The 23,915-nt window shown below is 41.9% G+C and overlaps 1 protein-coding gene across 1 annotated transcript; it reads right to left on the bottom strand.

Moving 5' to 3' along the window:
• Positions 1–5,841: 5,841 nt before the first annotated feature.
• LOC108671693 (uncharacterized protein PB18E9.04c-like) lies at positions 5,842–7,890 on the bottom strand. The gene has a single exon (XM_018159262.1). It carries the CDS (start codon positions 7,888–7,890, stop codon positions 5,842–5,844), a length of 2,049 nt encoding a protein of 682 aa, XP_018014751.1.
• Positions 7,891–23,915: the final 16,025 nt, after the last annotated feature.

The following is a 23,915-nucleotide window of genomic DNA, read 5'->3' as shown; positions in this document are numbered from 1 at the left end:
TGGGCCTCACAGCAAGGACGGTGTGGGCCTCACAGCAAGGACGGTGTGGGCCTCACAGCAAGGACGGTGTGGGCCTCACAGCAAGGACGGTGTGAGCCTCGCACCGGAGTTTTATAGGAGAGTTATTAAAAAATCCGTAAATGTCTTTTAAAATCTAAAAATTTGTTTTCAGATCACACACCATCATTCTAATGATCGATAGAAATATTTCATACATCATGTCATTTAGTAAGAACTAATAATTTTAAAGTTTTGCATATAATTACGTATACATTCAGCGTCACAATATATCATGTATTGTGTCTCACACCATCGCTCTGCATGCGCAAATGCAAGCTTTCAGTTCGCAGTACAAGTGCTATCTTCTTACGCGTCATTTAGCCTCAGTGGCTACAAAATTAAGAAGTTTTAATTTGATTTAGCTGCATTGTAAGTAATTTCAGAAGAACAGTTATCAGCGTCGTTTTACTTTGCCTGAATTTTATATTTGCAATTAGTATATTGTCCTCTAAATTCTCGAATGATCGAACATCAACCAACCCAAACATTTTTCTATTTATATAACTTGTATTTCATCATGACATATGATAATTATAAATCAAAATTGGTATTTTACATATTCAAATCTACTTGCACATCTCAAAAATTCTATGGGTAACTACGGTAGTTTCCAAGATAACTTTTTCCATCTAACGAATGTGAATATATGCCTTCTAGTAAATTTCGGAGATTATTCCAAATGTTTTCATGAATGAATGTCCGAAGTTTCATAGTGAATTGTGAAGACAGTCATAATCCTAAATGGGTCAGCAGCCAATAACGTTGCTGGTTGCATTACACGAGTCGAACGACAGTCGATGTCCCTAAAGTTCTTGTCAGGAAGTAACGAGTTTTTTTATCTCAATTTGCAATTATCTACCTCTCAATTGACTCCATATTAATTAAAAATAGCTCAACTTGCCAAACAACTCGAAATTGAGTTGAAAAAAAAAAGATTTTTAAATTTTACAGTTCCATAAATTAATTTAGTACCACATGGTCAAATTTTCTGTGACAATTTTTGATCTCATAAAAAACGACTTAAGCATAAACTCATCAAGATCTTTTATCGATAATTCTCAACAAGCCCTATTTTCTTTATGAATAAATATGGAAATAATAAGAATTAATAAGTTATCTTTATGAATTAAAATGGGAAGAATTCGATGGATATATATTAAATATTCACTATATAAAAATTATGGCTTGCTGGCAGTGACCAGTCTCACTTTCAATTGGCAGCCATTATCTGAAACTTGATTTTTCTTTATTTTCAATTCCTTTCTTCCTTCACTTCTCACTGAACCGTCTACCGTCATCTTTAACCTACAGCTTAGCCAATGTCACCAAAAAGCAGTAGAGCTGTACAATTGATTCAATAACTATACTATAGTTATTGAATTAAAAATTTAAACTATGTAAACTATTAACCATATTTTATTATCTCGAGAAACTCTTTTATCCCATAGGCTCAATTCAATGAACCAGCATGCTTCTGTTTCATGTTGCCATGATATGAAGTATGAAACTTTTTCAACATCACTTGATGGATTCAAATCATCTATGAACCATTAAACTAGACGAGAGTTTGTTCTGACTTTGTTGGAGATTTGGTGAACTGTTATTCTATTTCGGTTCCAAACACTGCGGTGTCACAAAGAAAAATATATATAGCGGTGTTATGATCTAATATATATAGCGGTGTTATGATCTAATATATATAGCGGTGTTATGATCTAATATATATAGCGGTGTNTCAAACAGTTCAACACTGGGACCAAACATTTAGCAAGCTTGAAACTCGGAGTGTTGTAAGCAGCAAAAATGGGTCTAAACTGAAATTTCGAAGCGAAATCTGGCTTCGAAGTTTCAAGTTTCACAAAATATACAGAACCTTCTGCACATAACACAAAGTAATGAGGGACACTTCGTTATTTTTTTGTTTATTTCCAAAGCTCGCGTCGTAACTCAAAAAATTAAATTGGTTTTGTTTATAAAATTAGGCAACTCTTTCTGCACGTAGCACTGATACGACTTTCTGCAGAGCCAAACTAATTGTTTGTAACTAATTAATTGTTTAATTTAAACAAACTCCAAATAGCAGGAATTGTTATTTGAACAAAAGCTCACTTATTTCTCTTTCTGTGTATGTGGGTACGACTTACTTTTGATGCCGTTGAATGTTCAAATGAAAGTCAATATAATTTTAATAATGATTTATTTATATAGAAGAGCTGCAATTACACTGAAAAACTCGGAGAGAAAAATAAACTGTACGAACACGTATAAAATTAAGCCATCGCCTGAGCAGATCACAATCTCGCCCTACATTCATGATGCCAGCATATATTTCTGTATTGATATTTTAACCTAATGAGTTTACCCTAAAGACTTTATATATCATTAATGTTCCATGAAAATTTTACCCTAAAGACTTTATTTACCCTTAATGTTCCTTGAAATTTTACCCTAAAGACTTTATTTACCCTAAATGTTCCATGGACAGGTTACCCTAACGAGTTTACTTTGACGGTTCCTCAGAAAGATTACTTTAAAAAGGTCATTCATACATAAGTTTCTTTGTGAAGGTAACCCTATAAAGAGGTAATTTCAGGGGTCACTGAAAAGGTTACCCTAAAATGTTCAATTAGCCTTAAGGTTCCTTAAAAGGTAATTACCTTGAAGAGTTAACCCTTACTTTTCCTCAAAAAGTTACCCTATAGAGTTATGCAAACCTTCCATAAGCACGAAAACATGCATTTACATTTTTGTTAATGTGACAAAGAAATAATATTGACTAGGTTAGAAATTTAAATAAATATTTCGGCAAGATTTTCGGCTTTCCTGGTCGAGTATAGAGATAGCGTCTAAATTATTGTAGGAACCATTCGTATTTTATGTCACTTGAATTTCACTGCATTATTCATAAAGAAATATTCACGTGTTCCGTTACACTAAAGTTGCCCTTCAAACCAGAGTTGCCAGATGGTCTTTTTTCCGGACAAATTCCGCGATTTAGTTTTTCCAATTGCGTTGGCCGGCTAAAATTTATGATAGCGGTTCTTCCTAATTAAATTTTAGAAAGTGCAAAAAATGGAAAATTGAATTTTTATACCAGAACCTACAAATATACTACTACATATTGAGTTAAAGACCTTTTTGGCCTTTTTTCTCCGCGGACAAAAGGCCATCAGGCAACCCTGCTTCAAACAATAGATTGTGGCATACAGAAAGCCCTTCGATTATATATCTCTAGAGTTCTATTGATTTAAATAGACAGAAAACGAATCTCTATTTATTTAGCGCTTAGAAATAATATATACTGATATTATGCATAGATAATATGTGACAATGAATATAATTATTCTACCATAAAAAAGCTAAGCAGTGACTGCACTTCTTGCCTAAACAAAGAACACTATCAGCAGACGCGTGGGAAATCGCATTCCTTTAACCCTCGTCCCATTCGTTTACCCTTAGCTCATTCCTTACTCGTAGCACATTATCTAAAAACTAAGATTTCACATTGGCCTTTTATCTGAAAAACTTAAAACTTAGTCCATCATATCAAATCGTATCCTTTTCAATCACTACTCAGTCGACTTTTAATCTCAATCAGTGATTTTTTACCATTTGTTTAATTAAGCTCACTATCTGATTCCTCTTTTTTTCAACTCAATGGTTGCCACATTAGCACCCTTTTTATCTCATCCACTATCTCACCGTTGATCCCATTTCTATCTGCTCTTTAACTCACCGTCTATGTTCCTTTAATCTCACCTCTTATTTCCCCCATTACCTTACCCTTAACTCATATTCATTTCCCTCTTTATCTCGCCTTTATTTCTCTTTTATCTCACCCTTTATCTTCCTCTTTATTTCCCTCTTCATCTCTCTCAGCATCTAAACCCTTAGTTCTTATTTGAACGCGTTATCTCCCTCTTGATCTTAACCCTTTGCCTTGTTTTAACCCTTTACCTTCCTATTTATCTCAACCCTTTAAACCCATTATCTTGTTCTGCCTCTGCATCCTAACCCTCGCTATTTTAGCCATTAGTGAGCCCCAGTCACAATATTCTACACGTTAACCAACACTTTGCCCTGCCCGGCATAGCGAGAGACTTCACTACCTACTAACACATACGCAATTATGCATGAATATTGAAGAAAACACTAGTATTGTGGGACACAAGGTTACCTAGTGCTGGGTGGGGGGTAGAGGGCTACCTAGTGTTGAAGTAGGGTTACTGGAATACTTAATAAAAGAAGGGGTTCAGGACTATCTGGATTGAAGTGTTGGTAGAGGCTACCTAGCATATGGGGGAGGGACCCAACTAGTTGGGTGGTATGAGCTTGTGCAGACCACGTATCCTAATTGTAATGCTATTTTAGTACATAAATAAATGAATATTTACACGGTTAAATCTCAGTGAAGGGTTATAATATTTTAATACATCTGCAATACTTATCCATTATATGGTAATACATCTGCATTGGTTACCCCGTCACTGGTAATGCATGTTCAGTAGTTACCTCGTCACTACGGCGTCGGTAATATGTCTACAGAAATTACTTCGTACTTTTTAATACTTCTATGGCATATAAGGTTCATTATAATTTAGTAATACGACAAAAGACACGAAAAATGTATATCGTAAAGTATATATCAGCACAGACTCCCTCCGGCATAAAGTAACACAAAGTTAAGCGCTCATTAAAAAATGCAGTTTAAATTTTTTCCCATTTGTTAGTCGGTTAGACAAAAAAATAGATTGCTCGCTATAAAAACCTGTTTTCAATTAAACCGTATTTCTCCGGAAAGTACCTCAAACAAATGTAAAGTGCATCTAGTGTGCTTGTAGTGCACCACCATGTCCGCTGTACGACATCATGGGCATTAAGTTGGCGGAGGTACGCGTGTGGCGGCCAATCAGGGCGCGGCAACGCAGTGACTGGCGGGAGCGGCAGCAACATACCTCCTTGACTGCCAGTGACGCACTGAGCAGCTTGCGGGTGACCGTTTAGTATGACACAATAATGACACTATCAAAGAATATGCAAGCTAGTGGGAATAATTTGTCTGAATAATTATATTGATTTAGATTTGACATTAGATGCGAGACTAATAACAGATATTACTTGAGATTTGCCGTCAAATTTTTACGAAGTTCATTAGAAACGAGAGCTCAAAAAGTCACACAAATCTGAACTTGCTAAGCATTATGGAAATAAATTATTAGACTGAATGCTGAACATCACTTTCTAAAAAGAAATGAAATAAATGAATATGTGAAGACTACTTCACTACACGGGAAGGTTGAACCATACATTTCACACTCCATTCAACCATTTTTCATTCAGTCCAAGCTTTGAAAATGTGCAAGTAATTTTTTAAATAAAGGAACTTATCTTACGAAGAATATGATGACTAAATATTGTAGGATTTGAGAATTAAGTCTAATTCAGAAGTTATATTGAATATTGTTTTGTTGTTCCCGTGATTATTTTTATAGTTCACGATATCCTCGCAATTACTCTAACTATTAGGTATTATCCCCAACTACAGGTATTTGAGGTAATTTTTTTCCCACGTGAGCATTTTACGAGAACTCATTCCCTACCTCCTAAGCATTGACGTCAATTTAGTAAATTTATTGCAGACCTAACGGGAATGGTTAGCGGCCGCCCACTCAACGGGAGTGGTCAATGGCCGCCCACTCAACGGGAGTGGTCAGTGGCCGCCCACTCAACGAGAGTGGTCAATGGCTGTCCACCCAAAGGTAGTGGTCACTGGCCGCCCACTCAACGGGAGTGATCAGCGGCCGCACACTCTATGGGGTTGGGTGCAGTGGAGGGGTAAGATTTTTTGCGTGCACTTGGCGCCGAAAATTTGCGACTGGGGCCGAGGTGGTCGCCAAGAATTTTCGTGGTGACAGTAGCGGAGCGGCCAGCCTGCCGGAAGGGGTTGTTGATACTCGAAGCTACGGTGGTCGTAGCCTGGGGCTCGGGGTTGGGCCAGTTCAAGGCGGAGATGTGGATGGGACTTGTGGCCGACTTCTCCACGTTCGTGGACTTGATGACACTTATAGTGCAAGAGCTGCTGGACTTGGAGGAGCTCTGGTGCAGGTCGTCAGTGGACTTGGTGGCTGACGGAGAAATTAAATTCGTCAGCGAACCTCCGGTCTCTGAAAATGACATCGATGACAGCCCTGATCTGGTCAGGAGGCTGTCCTCGCTCCCAGCTTTCTTGAGCAGTTCGCGTTTCTCTTTAGCGGTTATTGGGGCCTTCACCTGGGCTTTCTTGTTGAGTTCCTCAAGAAATTGGTCTATGTTGGGCACCGACAGACGACTCCCCGTCTTCTGTATGTTCTGCAGGCGCAGGTACTGTTCCTGGAGCTGTTTTTGCCGGCGTAACAAATCGAAATGTCTTTGTTCCAGAACTTCCTGCTTCTGCTTCATTTCAATTCTTCCCGAAGCTGGCGTCACGGCTGTTGGTCGCATTATTTTTTCTTCCTTTACTTTCTCAGGGTTAGTTCTGTCCACCTGAGCTTTATAATTGCGGGAAAGTTGCTGCAGGACATCAGTGTATTCTCGGACCGACTTACTCCCTTCTTTTTTAGAAGTCGTAGTGTAGCTTCGGGTGGAAGGAACCAAAGATTTATTCAGTTGAAGGTTCGACAGAGCTTCTTGCGAATTGATGCTATTGTTGCTGCTGCTGTTGCTGCTGATCCTTTCAGCCATGCCTTTGAGAGGCTCTTTAGTTGTGGCTTTAGGGTAATCCATTCTGGTGTCTGTATACCTGCTGCCATCTCTAGTTTTACTACAATTCTGGCTTGTGTCTGACTTCGCAGATTTGGTCGACGTCGATGAGATTGTGGAGGTTGTTGAATCTTCGTTGAATGAAAATGAGCTCCGAGGAAGAGGAGGACGTTGTTTCAAAACTGGCCCATGAGATGGTTTACCTTCGAAACTTGTTGGTATCGAAAAAGGATTCAAGTTGACTCCACTTGACGGAATGAACGCCCTATTGAAGGCGGAGGCAAATTGACCAGTGGGCAAAAACCCATGAGCACTCATAGGTCTGGGTAGTTCCTCGGCGTATTTAGAGTCGCGATTCCTGTTAGGACTTGTGCTTTTCGGCGAAGGATACTGAAATACGGTCCTAGTAGGACTACGTGCCTTACGGTAGGAAGGGCTTTGAGTTTGTTTAGGAGAAGAAAAGGGAGATTTTGAGCTCCGCGCTGGAGGTTGAGGAGGTAGTCGACGGCTGTCGTATTTTGGGGGCAACACGGGTGAATCTCGACCTTCCGAAGAGGTCGAGAACGAAGCGGGCAAAGCGAACCTTTGAGCCCGACGCGGGGTTTGAGGTGGGGAGAGAATTTTCAGTGGTGTTATGAGTGGGGACAGCGGCGGAGAATTTCGCGGGGACGGGCCTTTCACTGGGGAAGTAGAAGCCTGGGAATCAGAACTAGGAAAACTAGGCAGGCGCCGGATGATTATGCCATCTCGAATGATTACTCCAGCTCCCAAGAAACCAGTGGCAGATAGACTTCCGGGAAGATCCCCAACTTTTAAGGAGTCTATCCCTGTAATACAAGAATCAGAATTGATGATGGGAGTTGGAGAATTTACGGTGGTTGTGGGGGTGGGAGGGATAGCGGTTAGTAACGGCTGTACGTTAAGTAATGGGGAATTCTGCTGAGTTGTCAGAGGGGGTGGTTTGGGTTTAGACGTTTTCACAGATTGACTTTCTGATGATGACTGATGAGAAGGTAAAACTTTAGGCAAAGTGTGAGTGCCTTTAGTGAAACGATTACTGAGTGGTACAAGTGGCAAGTGCACTGAATTCATTTTCGATTTTGAAATTTGATCGGACAAATTGCGGGTACTCTCGAGCATTGCAATGCTTCCGGGCTTTAAACTTCGACCCAAATTATCGGTTAGGCTGAGTCGGCGTTCTGCTAACTCTTTCTCGGAACAATCGAAATCAAATGCTTGTTTCCGGTTGAAGTCTGTGGCCGACTGTGGCTTAGGAAAATTCAAAATGTGGTCGGTGATTGAAGGAGGTCGTTGATAACCGAGTAACATTTCCGCTGACAGGGGCTTGAAACGTCGTTCTTCGGCTAGAACCAGGCTCGCGGAGCCGTTTGCATCGAATCTTCTAGGTAGTTGATCTCCGGCAAGTAAGGTAGGATTGAAAATAGTCTTGGTGAACGGCCGACGTCCCAGAGAATTCGTCCCACTGATAGGTGGTCCCTCACTCAACCCCCCCGATGCCGCCATGGAAGCAGCTGACGCCCCCAATTCCAGACCAGAAGGGGACAAAGATTCCTGAATGTTGCGCGAATCACGTCGCCTGTCTTGGTTCCTATTTAATATTGTCTCGAGTTGNGGTCAGTTGTGTTGGTGTAGGTCAGTTGTGTTGGTGTAGGTCAGTTGTGTTGGTGTAGGTCAGTTGTGTTGGTGTAGGTCAGTTGTGTTGGTGTAGGTCAGTTGTGTTGGTGTAGGTCAGTTGTGTTGGTGTAGGTCAGTTGTGTTGGTGTAGGTCAGTTGTGTTGGTGTAGGTCAGTTGTGTTGGTGTAGGTCAGTTGTGTTGGTGTAGGTCAGTTGTGTTGGTGTAGGTCAGTTGTGTTGGTGTAGGTCAGTTGTGTTGGTGTAGGTCAGTTGTGTTGGTGTAGGTCAGTTGTGTTGGTGTAGGTCAGTTGTGTTGGTGTAGGTCAGTTGTGTTGGTGTAGGTCAGTTGTGTTGGTGTAGGTCAGTTGTGTAATTAAGATGATGTTTTGATCAAGATAATGAATGTCAATTATATATTACATGTCAATTATATCAATTATATAATTAATTAATGTAGAAATAACAATAAATGATTTGTATGATGTTGTTGATGATGTAGTGATCAATAAGAAGAAATGCGTATAAATAAGATAATATAACATAATAAGATAAATATTCATAAATAAGATAGCATGAAGTATAACAATAGACGTAAATAACAAGCCAATTATCAACACATGATTGTATTGTATAACAGATGTTGTAACAATATACAAAGATACATATTGTATAGCCATCAATAGAATGTATTGAATGATTCACGCGACCAATTCGAGAGAGGCGTGGCGCGATGGTTCATAACTTCAATGGCAAAAAATAGGCTAGGAAAAATAGGTACAGAAAATAGGTACGGAAAACAGGTGAAGAAAATAGGTACGTAAAATGGGTGAAAAAAATGGGTACGGAAAATTGGTGAAGAAAAATAGGTACGGAAAATAGGTGAAAAAATGGGTAAGAAAAATCGGTGCATAAAATAGGGATGGCAAATAAGTGCCAAAAAAAAGAAACACAGAAAATAGAAAAAGGAAAATAGTCGAGAAGAAAATAGGAGTGAAAAATAAGAGCAGAAAAAAGGCAGAGAAAAAGTAGCGGAAAATGTCCTCAGAAAATAAATGGTGTGTGCGGTGGTCCAGGGCAGCGGTGGGCGGGGGGAGGGGAAACATAGCATTAGTATCATCGAACCTTAGTGGCATTATGATGATGGTGGTGATGGTGATGTGTAGTGATGGGTGATGGTGAAGTGTGGTGATGTGTGGTGATGATGTGTGGTGATGAAGATGTGTGGTGATGATGTGGTGATGGGTGGTGATGTGTGGTGATGTGTGGGGATGATGTGTGATGATGGGTGATGGTAAAGATGTGTGGTGATGATGTGTAGTGAAGTGTGGTGATGATGGTGGAGCTTATGATGGTGGTGATGGTGATGTGTAGTGATGGGTGATGGTGAAGTGTGGTGATGTGTGGTGATGATGTGTGGTGATGTGTGGTGATGATGATGGAGCTTCATTGTACAACAGTCACGCTTTGCGTATCATTATGATGATGTGTGGTGATGGGCGCTGTGAAGTGTGGTGATGTATGGTGATGGTGTGGCGTGGTGATGATGTGTGATGGTGAAGTGTGGTGAAGTGTGGTGATGATGTGTGGTGATGTGTGGTGATGTGTGGTGATGTGTGGGGATGGATGGTGGTGATGTGTGGTGATGATGGGTGATGATGTGTGGTGATGTGTGATGGTGAAGTGTGGTGATGTGTGGTGATGATGTGTGGTGATGATGTGTGGTGATGATGTGTGGTGATGGGTGATGGTGATGGGTGATGGTGATGTGTGGTGATGTGAGGTGGTGATGTGTGGTGATGTGAGGTGATGATGTGTAGTGATGATGGGTGGTGATGGGTGATGGTGATGGGTGATGGTGATGTGTGGTGATGTGAGGTGGTGATGTGTGGTGATGATGTGTAGTGATGATGGGTGGTGATGGGTGATGGTGAAGTGTGGTGAAGTGTGGTGATGTGTGGTGATGTGTGGTGATGTGTGGTGATGTGTGGTGATGTGTGGTGATGATGTATGGGGATGATGTGTAGTGATATGTGATGGTGAAGTGGCGTGATGATGATGTGTGGTGGTGATGGGTGATGATGTGTTATGGTGATGTGTGGTGATGATGGTGGAGTCTCATTACACAACAGCCACACTACTCCTCATCACACGACGGTCACTCGGTCCCTCATCACAACACAATTTTATTCAAGATGACAATGATATGGTGATGATGGTAGTTTTATAATGATACAAACTTATACAAATTATAGTGGGGACTTTTGTATAGTGACATACACATTACCCAATCCTATTGTAATAATAGGCTAGTTAGTCTTAGCAACCGCGCTTGGTGTTCAGTGAACCGTGCCGTATGTGGCCCCAGGTTTGGTTCCATGCAGAGCTGGTGCTTGCATAGTGCGTCTATATTTACAAAAGGTGTTAACCCCGTAAAAATTCACAGGCGCGTCAGCTTCTGATTTGGAGTACCAGAAGCTGGGGCGACTCTAAATTTTGTTAGGGAAGGTTCATAATTTCAATGCAAATTTTCGTTTTGGTTAAATTCAAATTTGGGTATAATCAACCTACGTTTAGTAACGTGGAAACATGTGTATGACGCATGCTAGGGCATGCTAGGTTTACAGGGGCATGCTAGACATGCTGGATAGAGCATGTTTCATAGATGTAACGCCCATGCCAGTGAAAGCGTTACATGCTTCAAAAAGTTATAGGACTGCCTCACTCAAATGTCGTCTAACAGTTCATTCTTCTTCGATATTTGAAAAATACCGATATTTCAACAAGAGATTTTTAAAAGACCTATATTTAAACAAGAGAAAGACATTGTGCATATATATTGAGGACCATGTTATGTACCAAAAGTTGTAACATGCGTCCAGTGTTGTAAGATGTACCAAGTCATGAAGGACTTGGATAAAATATGTAGTTTACATGTTATCCAAAGGCGTAGATAACATGTAGATTGAGGGATAGCACGTAGTTTACATGTATGTGAAGCATAATACTCAATACACATTCATGGCTAAACAAGTAGATAGGGGAACATGAAATTTTAATACGTCAATAGAAAAAAATTAATAGTGCGGGAACAGTGCGTGTGCGGTGAACCATGTTGTACAGCCCCAGCCTCGCCTCGACTAGCCTAAGCTCAACTCGCCTCACCTCGACTTGCCTAGGCTCAACTCGTCCCACCTCGACTAGCCTAGGCTCAACTCGCCTCACCTCGACTTGCCTAAGCTCAACTCGCCTCACCCCGACTTGTCTAGGCTCAACACACCTCACCTCGACTTGCCTAGGCTCAACTCGCCTCACCCCGACTTGTCTAGGCTCAACACACCTCACCTCGACTAGCCTAGGCTCAACTCGCCTCACCCCGACTAGCCTAGGCTCAATTCGCTTCACCCCGATTTGTCTAGGCTCAACTCGCCTCACTCCGACTAGCCTAAGCTCAACTCGCCTCACCTCGACTAGCCTAAGCTAAACTCGCCTCACCTCGACCAGACCATCATTCAATAGTTCGTGTGGTTTGGAGTTGCAAGCTATCCTCAGCAGAAGCAAAATCATTTCATGCTTTACCCGCATTATTGCTTGCCCCACTACAACAAACATAATCTATCCACGAAGTGGGGAAAAAACAAAACTCAACTTTATCTTTCAACCCAAAATGCCAGTACAATTTTCTTGAACGAATTCTGCAGGAATTTCTTCAACAGGGATAAAACTGAGACAGACAAATCAAGGGATTTATGATTTGTCCGTCCGTTAAGTTTTTTGAGGAAGAAAATCGATTTTCCTCAAAATACTTGACCGAATATAAGAACTTATTTAGAAATCAGCATGGCACTCACAACAACGTCTATTGATTATTCGATATTCAACAAAACGTTTTCAAAAGAAACAATCATTTTCAGAAGAATATCCATTCTGCGTGTGAAGTGCTTGTCGGAACGAGCTAATAAATACTTATAGGTTTGTGAATAGGTTGGTGAATAGGCTGGTGAATAGGTTGGTGAATTGGTTGGTTAATGGGTTGGTGAATAGGTTGGTGAATAGGATGGTGAATAGGTTGTTGAGTAGGTTGGTAAATAGGTCAGTGAATAGGTTGGTGAATAAGTTGATGGGTAGGTAAGTGAATATGTTGATGAATAGGTTGGTGAATAAGTTGGTAATTAAGTTGGTGAACAGGTTGGTGAATATGTTGGTGAACAGGTTGGTGAATATGTTGGTGAATAAATTGATGGGTAGGTAAGGGATAGGTTGATGGCCAAAACTCTCTTTCGCGTTCACTCAACTATACTCATGAAGTATTCCTTCACTATGCTGCTATCACTGATCTTTATTAAAGGTTAAGTGGGATATTAACTAAGTATCAATGAATCATTGCTTAATTATTATTGAATTTCATCTAAGTATGCCTCCATCACACCCACTCCACATTTGCCACACACCATTTAAGGCTACATAGAATGCTGGGTCATGCTCATGCTGCTACTCCTTGTCAAACTGATCACATAATGTACATGTTATTCAATAAGAGGTTCTTAAATTGTGCAGATACCTAGGGTTATAGTCATTCAAGGATGCAGATACCAAGGTTCAAGTTAATTCTAGTATGCAGATACTTGAGGTAGGAGTTAAGATGCATGTTTCATTTTGAATGGCTTTTAAAACATGGCAGTTAAAGCCTCAGTAAGTATGTGCAATGTTATGCCTGTTAAAATATGCCATTATTTCACCCAAGTAACACGTCAGTGGAATAAGATGGTGGCGGCATACTCCATTATTTTGACCATTGACCGTTGAAGAACTACCTCTAACATTAAGAAGCACATCCTCTTGTTGATAATTAGCATGGGAATTAGAAATATCTTTGTGTAGGTCGAACCATTCACATTATGAACAGCATTCACGTGTAGGTNACGGGGTGATGGGAGGGGTGGGAAAAGGCGAGGAGGTGAAGGGTAGAAGGAGTGGGGGTGAAGGGGGTGGAGGAAAAGAGGTGGGGGAGAGGTAGGTGTCACAAGCATTCAAATGAGCAGGATGAATGACGTATAAAAGAAGGATAAAAGAGGACAGAGATGCGGAATTGAGAGGAAAAAGAGAATGGGGAAGAATTTTGTGTGATGTTAGAATTTCTGCGTGGCGAAGATATTGTGGCAGTTGGGGCAATTGTGGCATTGGATATTGTGGCAATGGATATTTTGGCAGTTATTGTAGAAATAATATCAGTGGGGAGATTACATTGAGGGGGTCAGTGGAAGTGAATGTTAGTGGGGGTGATGGAGGTGATTGGGTTAAAGGGGGTGATGTGTTGTTATGCTCGGTAGTAAACAAGGTTAAGTAGGAGTGAGGGGGTGTGGTAGGGGGAAGGGTTGGGGTCACGAAGGGTTAGGGAAAATTAGGAGGGGTTAGGAGGGGTCAGGGAAGAGGGACAAAAATGGCTTCAAAAATGTGAAACTTTGCGACAAAAATGTTAACCTGAAGTCCCCCACCTCCCCTTTATGGCAGGCCCCTCCCCATACCCCCATGGGGCTCGCTTTGCTTATAAAATTTATTTTTTACTTGAAAAACACATGCCTTTCTTGGAAAAAAATTGGAGCATTTTGAAAACGGTTATAAAAATTTACATAGAATTCACTGCATAAAAATCATTGCTCTAAATATCCAATGTATTTTGTTATCAATATAAAATATACATCGAATATAAAGGTAATACATTAACACTTATGTACAGCTGCAAGATATAGGCTGAGCGAAAACTTCTGGAAAAACAGGGCCGGAGCTCAGAAAAAAAACGATGAAATTTGAAAAAGTTTCGAGAAAAATTGAGAGTCAAATTTAAAAAAATTGTGAAATCGGAAAAAATGTTATAATTTATGAGAGAAAAATGTTTTTTTTTTGTGAGGTGTAAATAAGTAACCATGTTGACGGGGGGAGTTGACGGGGTGAGTTGACAGCGGGGGTAGTTGACAGGTGAGAGTTGACGGGTAGGGGGAGATGACGGCGGGTGAGTAGACAGGGAGGAGTTGACGGGTAGGAGGGGTTGACGGGAGTGTGTTGACGGGGGAGGAATTGACGGAGGAAGTTGACGGGAGGGTATTTATAATAATAGGATGACTGGAATAGGGAGATTATGGACACCATATAGGATCTACCATTCAGCAGCCAAAAATAGTAAATGGAATAGAACTATTAGACGCATGCCATTAGAAGTAGATTGGAGGGGGATGGGCACTCGCTGCTCCTGGACGGAGGCCAGTCTGGAAAATACGGAAGATAATGGCAGACAAATTGGTGGAAAAAAATGCGAAATGGATGGAGGGATGTGTGAGCTGCCCCATTGATAGCTGTCATCTGAAATTAGTAAGGTTCATTCTTTTGTCTATCTCAGCAACGACATCACTCACTGAACGGCATATGGCTCTCTGATAGAACGAGAACTGTCGAGTATAGGTTCTTCGACTCATTCCCCTACGAGTCGTGAGCGTAGACAAATGTGTTAAACTCACACTTCCATCTGTAATCCCATAAACTGTAAGCTGTGTTACTCTATAAATATAAAATAAGTACTCTGTTGTTCTTTACTCTGTGCCTCATTCATCCTCTGATCACAAACTAAACCCGAACTAACCTCAGGTCTTTATATTATAATTATTATATATATAAGAGGTGTACCAGAAAAGCAACCTCTTCCACTAGCGTCGCTTGCTAACCTTTTTAACGTCATTAGGATTGCTTGTTGACCTCTTTAGCGCCACTAGGGTTGCCTGCTCCCCTCTTTAGCGCCACTAGTGCTGCCTGCTCTCCTCTTTAGCGCCACTAGGGTTGCCTGCTCACCTCTTTAGCGTGACTAGGGTTGCCTTCTCTCCTCTATAGCGTCACTAGGGTTGCCTACTCACCTCTTTAGCGTCACTAGGGTTGCCTACTCACCTCTTTAGCGCTACTATAGGGTTGCCTGCTCTCCTCTTTAGCGCCACTAGGGTTGCCTGCTTCCCTCTCTAGAGTCACTAGGGTTGCCTGCTCACCTCTATAGCGTCACTAGGGTTGCCTACTCACCCCTTTAGCGCTACTATAGGGTGAACCTGCCTAGCTTCATGTGGCAACACTTCCTCTAGAAAACCACTTGTTTAGTCATACGATATTGAGTTTAGAGTGAACCTGCCTAGTACATGTTGCAACACTTCCAATAGAGAACCATTTGTTTAGTCATGCGACATTGTGTCTAAAGCGAACCTGCCTAGCTACATTTTGTAACATTTTCTTTAGCCAGCTTCTTGTTTAGTCCTATGATATTGAGTTGTGAGAGAGCATGCTTAGCTTCTTGTGACAGCATTCCTCTAGAGAACTATTTGTTTAGTCATACTATATTGAGTTCAGAGAGAACTTGCCTAGCTACATGGGGCAACATTTACTTTAGAGAACTTCTTGTTTAGTCAGACGACATTGAGTTTAGAGAGAGCCTGCCTAGCATCATGTGGCAACATTTCCTCTAGAGAACCATTTGTTTTGCTTATTATTAGGTTTAAAGAGAAGTTTATCATCTCCATGTGGCCACATTGTTTCTTTGGAATCATTTTATATGTCGTATAATATGATATTGAACATATTTGGTACACATATCACCACGTACCTAATCCCAGAAAGGTTGCAGATTATCACACAGGAATTAACTTAAATTAACGTTAAATCTAAGATCGTAATTCGTAGCTTCAGCGCAGGTTTAGCGCAGAACAGAGCAGGCTTAGTGGAGATCAGAGCATATTTTGCGCCAAATTTTTTGAAGATCTTGCAGAGTGCACGAGGAAATTTAGCGCAGAATCTGAGCAGATTTGACGCATCGTTGGAGAATGTTTAGGGAAGATTTAGCGCAGACAAAAGCAGGTTTATCGCAAATTCAAGGCAGATTAGAGCAGTTTGGCGCAGGTAATTACTTTATAGATGGGCTGTTTTAACATATCCGCCTAAAATTAAACATAATTGACAACAGAACAATCACAATAACATTGACAACAAGGATGACAACGTGTTCTCCTTAAACTATTTGAGACAGCATGTTTTTTGAGCAGACAGTTTGCATGTTTCTTTGTATCGTTTCTACCTACATTCACTCGCTGGCACTCAAATGAACGAATGGGTCGTAATGTCTAAATAGTGACACACTTTTTGATCCATGGCCCGGAGCAGAGAGCGGACACGCCCTTTGCTGGGCTAAACTGAGTCAGGATGACCCACGCAAGGGCAAAAAGTGCATCACTATTTTGGACAAAGTCCCACACATTTCTCTGAGCTGATTTATTATGAATATCAAAGCGGTAGACTTTGAGATGCCATCGTATTGAAATATTATTTATCTTTGCTTCTAATAAAAATGATTTCATCTATATTATTTTATATAAATTGAATTATAGTCTATTTGTTCCATTAGACTTCTTCAGAAAATGTGCACAGAGAATTTACAATACATGTACGACCATTACACCATTAATTCTGTACCATTACACACACACACACACACACACCCTATTATCATTAGCGTGACCCACTACCCATTACCATGACCCACCACCCATTAGCTATTACCATTCCCCATTAGACATTAAAACCACCGTGACGGCAAGGAGTTAATGGGTTGGTTGCTTGAAGCTACATGGGATATCATAATTCCATGTTGACTAATGTCATGTTGACGATTTTCATGTTCACTGTTGTCATGTTCACGGTTGACATATTGACGGTTGACATGTTGACAGTGAGTTTAAGTCACCCAGCCCACGGTCACGCTGCAGGCGTCGCCAACAATCAACGCGAAGTATTTTCACAGCTCGCCGGGACTAGAACCTGCAACTCTCGCTGCAGTCTCCGTGCCTTTGACCAATGAGAGGTCGTGTAGATTTTTCTGTTGCCAAACAGTTTATATGTTGATGTCGAATACCTCATAGGAACTCATAGGAACATAGCCATCTAGTTTATATGTTGATGTCGATGACTTCATAGCGCCTGAGGAACTTTTGTCGCTCGCGCCTCTGTGAATTTTCCCCATAATGTGGCCCTCCTCCCGGTCCCCCAGGTCCCCCAGGCCTCCCTGGGCTCATCTCACTCATGCTGGGCCCATGTCCGTGCTCGATCATGTTCATCATGTTGCCGTGCATATGCTCGCCCATGTTATGGTGTGCATGATCCGCCATGTTGTGGTGCGCATTACGCATGTTGCGCATGAGGTCGGCGTCGTGGGAGGGGAGATGGGCGGCATGGGGGAGGCGGTGGCGGGTGTGCAGCTTGACGATGTCGAGGCGGCAGGGGAGGGACGTGCGGGAGGCCCGCTTAGGGGGCGCCGCGTGGGCCCTTAGCGACCCCAGAGACCGTTGGGCCCTCAGCACCAACCCGGGGCTCTGCGGGGCCAACAGGGGACGAGGAGGTAATGGGGGACCATGTTGGATGATGGGAGGTTGAGTGAGGGTAGCGTGGGAGTGATGGGCGGGACATCGGGCGGAGCATGATGAAGATGGGCGGGGCGTTAAGACCGCTGGGAGATGCACAATGTGTGGGATGGGTGGAGCGTTGAAACAGCGGGGTTGAGCATAAAGTGTGGGATAGGCAGAGCGTTGGGACGGTGGGGCGGAGCATGAAAGGTGGAATGGGCGGAGTGTTAAAACAGAGGACCGGAGCATAAAGGGCGGGATGGGCGGAGCGTTGAAACAGAGGTGGGAGCATAAAGGGCGAGATGGGCGGAGAGTTGAGGCAGTGGGGCGGAGCATGAAGGGCGGGATGGGCGGAGCGTTTAAACAGCGGAGCGGATCGGAGCATGAAGGGTGAGATGGGCAAAGAGTTGAGGCAGCGGAGCGGAGCATGAAGGGCGGGATGAGCGGAGCATATAAACAGCGGGGCGGATCGGAGCATGAAGGGCGGAGGCAGCGGCAGTGGAGCGGAGCATGAAGGGCGGGATTGGCGGAGCGTTGAGGCAGAGGAGTGGAGCATGAAGGGCGGGATGGGCGGAGCGTCGAGGCAACGGAGCGGAGCATGAAAGGCGAGATGGGCGGAGCGTTTAAACAGCGGAGCGGAACATGAAGGGTGGGATGGGCGGATCATTGAGGCAGCGGAGCAGAGCATAAAGGGCGGGATGGGCGGAGCGTCGAGGCAACGGAGCGGAGCATGAAAGGCGAGATGGGCGGAGCGTTTAAACAGCGGAGCGGAACATGAAGGGTGGGATGGGCGGAGCGTTGAGACAGTGGAGCGGAGCATAAAGGGCGGGATGGGCAGAGCGTTGAAGCAGCGGGGCGGAGCATCAGAACGAGGGGCAGGGCGTGGGTTGTTGGGTGCGTAATTTAATGGTAAAAACGCACGGAAATGGAGCGACATGAAGGATGTGGGGCGTGGTTGAGGTTGCATATGTTGCACGCATGGCCCACATAACATGGAGGGCCCAACATATGGCGGCCGACGCAAATATTACCGATGTTGTAGTGACATCACCCGTGACAAAAACATATTGAGACCCGCAGGCTTGATTAAGGGGGCGGGGAAGGGGGTGAGGGATAGTATAAGGGCTGTCTCTTATACACATCTAGATGTGTATAAGAGACAGATAATACTGTTTCAACAATGTCCTTCGTGGCGCTGGCATAGCTCTAACACTGCTTCAAGCTTGCCTTGCTCGAGACCGGCCCGGCTCTAACACTGCTTCAAGTCTGCCTTGTGCGACTTTGGCCGGCTCTAACACTGCTTCAAGCCTGCCTTGCGCGGCGCCGGCCCGGCTCTAACACTGCTTTTAGCCTGCTTTGCGCGGTACTGGCTGGCTCTAACACTGCTTCAAGCCTGCCTTGCGCGCGGCACTGGCTGGCTCTAACACTGCTTCNCAATACCTGTCTCTTATACACATCTACTCGCGGCACTAGCCCCTCACCGCCCCTCCCCTCTTCTTACACTAGCCCCTCACCGCCCCTCCCCCCTTCCCTCTTGAAAAAATATATGTATATTTATATATATATTCAATGGATTTCATGGACACTTATATAGACCAATGATCACACGGATTGAATGCACGAAATTCATGAAACACGAAGTGGAATTAGGAATGTAATATAAAAGTTAGTATTAATGTGAGAGAATTGAAGAATAAAATTGTACTGAATGAAAATTAACTGACACTGAAAATTTCCGAGCGACATGCGAGCAGAAAGTAGGACACGTATGGATGGAGTAGTGGAGACAAGTAGAAAAAAAATAACTCGTAAAAAGATGGAAAATTATTAGGGAAGTATTGCGTAGGAGTAGTGAAGGAGGGTAGAATTAGGAGGAAAGTATGAGTAGTGAGGAAGGTAGATGTAAGATTAAAGTAGGCGTAATGAAAAATGGTAAAAGCAAGAGGAAAGCACCAGTTGTGATGGAGGGTAGAAGTAGGAGGCAAATAGCACGTAGGCGTAGTGAAGGAGGGTAGAAATAGTAGAAAATTAACACATAGGAGAAGTGAAAGAGAGTATAAGTAGAAAGAAAGTAACACGCAGAAGTAGGAACAACCACCAATACCCTCATCTTCGTTCCCTTCTCTTCACCCATATTCCTTGATCATCCTTGGCCGCCTTTATTCCGCCGATAACATCCAACATGGACCATCTATAGACCTTATATAACGGATATATATATAATGAATATATGTATAAATTCTTACAATAATCGGACTAAATTGGGACATTACCATACATCGAGTAATTGTGCGACATTACCGGAAAATTGAGTAATTGTGCGATATTACCGGAAAATTTAGTAATTGTGCGACATTACCAGACGTCGAGTAATTGTGCGACATTACCAGACATCGAGTAATTGTGCGACATTAAAGGACATCGGGTAATTACGCGACATTTTCGCGTCGAAATATATTCTGCGTGAAAACTTTATCTAAATTACTGGAATAACTAAAACCGGTCATGCTATTCTTACGCCAACCTCGTAAAGTCAGGATCAGAGGTGGAATTTATATCCTCACTCATTTAATTTATTCTCATTATTTTTACCAGGAACTGATATATGGTTTATAGAATGTATATTATACTTATATATGGATGATAGTTGTGCTAACTAATAGCTATAATGCATAATAGCTATGCTAGGTGTTAGATATAAGTCAAGATAGTTATCATGGTTGATTATAAGGTAGCTATTATGGCTGAATCATGTTTTACTGGACGGATCTATATTCATCCAAAGGGTAAATTTTAAGGTAATTTCAAGAAAATTATTATTCCCAAAAAATTATGCAGCCTTTCCGACCACATTCAGTTGAGATGATGGGCGCCTAGATATCGAAAGGACTTGTGGCTTAAATTAGCATTTATTTTCTTGAAAATAAAATATTATTACTATTTCAAAATGGAATTTAAAATATCAAGTTCAGTCCACGCTGTGGAGAAAAGGATGTACATAGCCAGGAAAAAGTGAAAACGTGATGAAATCATTAAAAGTAACATTATTCTAACCATACACATTCATTCGTACGCCGTATGACGACATTTACGAATTTAAAAGTTCAATGCAAAAAATCAAACATGAATGATGAAAAAACTATCGCAGGTCTATAGGTGGTCCTTTACATCAATCTATAAGCATCGGAAAATTATCGGCGGCACATGGGTGGTCAAGTAATGTGAAATGAGGGGCTAAAAGAGAAGGAGGGTTAAAAAAGACGTGGGGTTGGTGATGGGGGTTAGAGATGGGGGTTCATGGTGGTGTAGAAAGAGACGTAGTGGGCCGGAGGGGGTAGGGGTAGGCATGGCCCATTCCCAGTTAAAATTTAGAGTATGGGTCTGTGTCGATTGAATCAGCAGAGCAGGTTTGAGAAGATTGGAGTAATTTTAGAGCACGTTTGGAGCAGTTTTGGAACAGGTTTAGTGCAGGAGCAAGCATGCCGGCCGCTTAGCAGTAGGTTTGTACCATAATTTAAACCTCCAGCCCCACGGTAGGNCTTCTTACACTAGCCCCTCACCGCCCCTCCCCCCTTCCCTCTTGAAAAAATATATGTATATTTATATATATATTCAATGGATTTCATGGACACTTATATAGACCAATGATCACACGGATTGAATGCACGAAATTCATGAAACACGAAGTGGAATTAGGAATGTAATATAAAAGTTAGTATTAATGTGAGAGAATTGAAGAATAAAATTGTACTGAATGAAAATTAACTGACACTGAAAATTTCCGAGCGACATGCGAGCAGAAAGTAGGACACGTATGGATGGAGTAGTGGAGACAAGTAGAAAAAAAATAACTCGTAAAAAGATGGAAAATTATTAGGGAAGTATTGCGTAGGAGTAGTGAAGGAGGGTAGAATTAGGAGGAAAGTATGAGTAGTGAGGAAGGTAGATGTAAGATTAAAGTAGGCGTAATGAAAAATGGTAAAAGCAAGAGGAAAGCACCAGTTGTGATGGAGGGTAGAAGTAGGAGGAAAATAGCACGTGGGCGTAGTGAAGGAGGTAGAAATAGTAGAAAAGTAACAGGTAGGAAAATTGAATAAGGTAAAAGTAGAAGGAAAGTAACACGCAGAAGTAGGAACAACCGCCAATACCCTCATCTTTGTTCCCTTCTTTTCACCCATATTTCTTGATCATCCTTGGCTCCTTCTATGCCGCCGATAACATCCAACATGGACCACCTATAGACCTTATATAACTGATATATATATATATATATACATAATGAATATATGTATAAATTCCTACAATAATCAGACTAAATTGAGACATTACCATACATCGAGTAATTGTGCGACATTACCGGACATCGAGTAATTGTGCGACATTACCGGAAAATTGAGTAATTTTGCGACATTACCGGACATTCAGTAATTGCGCGACATTTTCGTGTCGAAATATATTTTGCGTTATTACTGTATCTAAATTACCGGATTGACTAAAATCAGAAATTATTTTTTACGACAATCTCATTAAGTTAGGATTAGGATTGTAAACAACTTTTTTACAACCCCTGTGATAATCATACTGACGTTAGGTCCAGGTGAGTCAAGTTTCTAAGCCCGTGTTGCACTTTTCAAAAAGAACATTGGGCACAAAATAATCATAGACCGGGTATGTGTATATTATATTTAGTACTGTATATTTAATGCGCACACGTTAAATATATTCTACGTATAACAAAGCAAAGAGGAAAATATATATCCTCCCTCATTTAATTTATTCATATTATTTTTACCAGAAACTGATATATGGTTTATAGAATGCATATTTTTACTCAAATATGGATGATAGCTGTGCTAGCTATAATGCATAATAGCCATGCTAGGTGTTAATGTATGATTGTTATGTATGGCTGATTATAAGGTGGCTATTATGACTGAATCAAGTTTTATTCAACAGATTGGATTTACTTATCCAAAAGTGGTAGTTTTTAGGTCAATTTCAAGAAAGTTATTATCCCTAACAAAAATATGCAGCGTTTACAACCTCATTCAGTTGAGATGATGGGCGCCTAGACATCGAAAGGACATGTGGCTTAAATTAGCGACTGTTTTCTTGAAAAGAAAATATTACTACTATTTTAAAACGAAATTTAAAATATCAAGTTCAGTCCACGCTGTGGAGAAAAGGATGTACATAGCCAGGAAAAAGTGAAAACGTGATGAAATCATTAAAAATAATACTATTCTAACCATACACATTCATTCGTACGCCGTATGACGACATTTACGAATTTAAAAGTTCAATGCAAAAATTCAAACATGAATGATGAAAAAATTATCGCAGGTTTATAGGTGGTCCTTTACATCAGTCTATAAGCATCGGAAAATTATCGGCGGCACATGGGTGGTCAAGTAATGTGAAATGAGGGGCTAAAAGAGAAGGAGGGTTAAAAAAGACGTGGGGTTGGTGATGGGGGTTAGAGATGGGGGTTCATGGTGGTGTAGAAAGAGACGTAGTGGGCGGGAGGGGGTAGGGGTAGGCATGGCCCATTCCCAGTTAAAATTTAGAGTATGGGTCTGTGTCGATTGAATCAGCAGAGCAGGTTTGAGAAGATTGGAGTAATTTTAGAGCACGTTTGGAGCAGTTTTGGAACAGGTTTAGTGTCTGGCTGGCTCTAACACTGCTTCAAGCCTGCCTTACGCGGCGCCAGACCGGCTTTAACTCTGCTGCAAGCCTGCCTTGCGCGGCGCCGGCCCGGGTTTGAAACTGCTCTAAATTTCAACTGGGTACGGCCGGTGTGTCGCACCACTCTACCAACACAAAGTCGACATGTAACATGCGGGCAAGTGACACGAAAATAAGTCACATTGAGGTAAGAAATACGGAGATAATAAACACGTAGGTAATTAATACGTAAGTTAGAAACACGTAGATAAGAAACACGTAGGAAAGAAACACGTAGATATCGTTTACTCGTTGCTAGCGACGGCCTGGCGGAAATGGCTGCTCCTCATCCACAGCTGTTTGTTCTGTGGGGGCGAGGGGGTGGGAAGGGGCGAGGGG

Source organism: Hyalella azteca, unplaced genomic scaffold, assembly GCF_000764305.2.
Source record: "Hyalella azteca isolate HAZT.00-mixed unplaced genomic scaffold, Hazt_2.0.2 contig16910, whole genome shotgun sequence".
NCBI classification, from domain to species: Eukaryota; Metazoa; Arthropoda; class Malacostraca; order Amphipoda; family Hyalellidae; genus Hyalella; species Hyalella azteca.
This window is presented reverse-complemented; position numbering and strand designations above follow the sequence as displayed.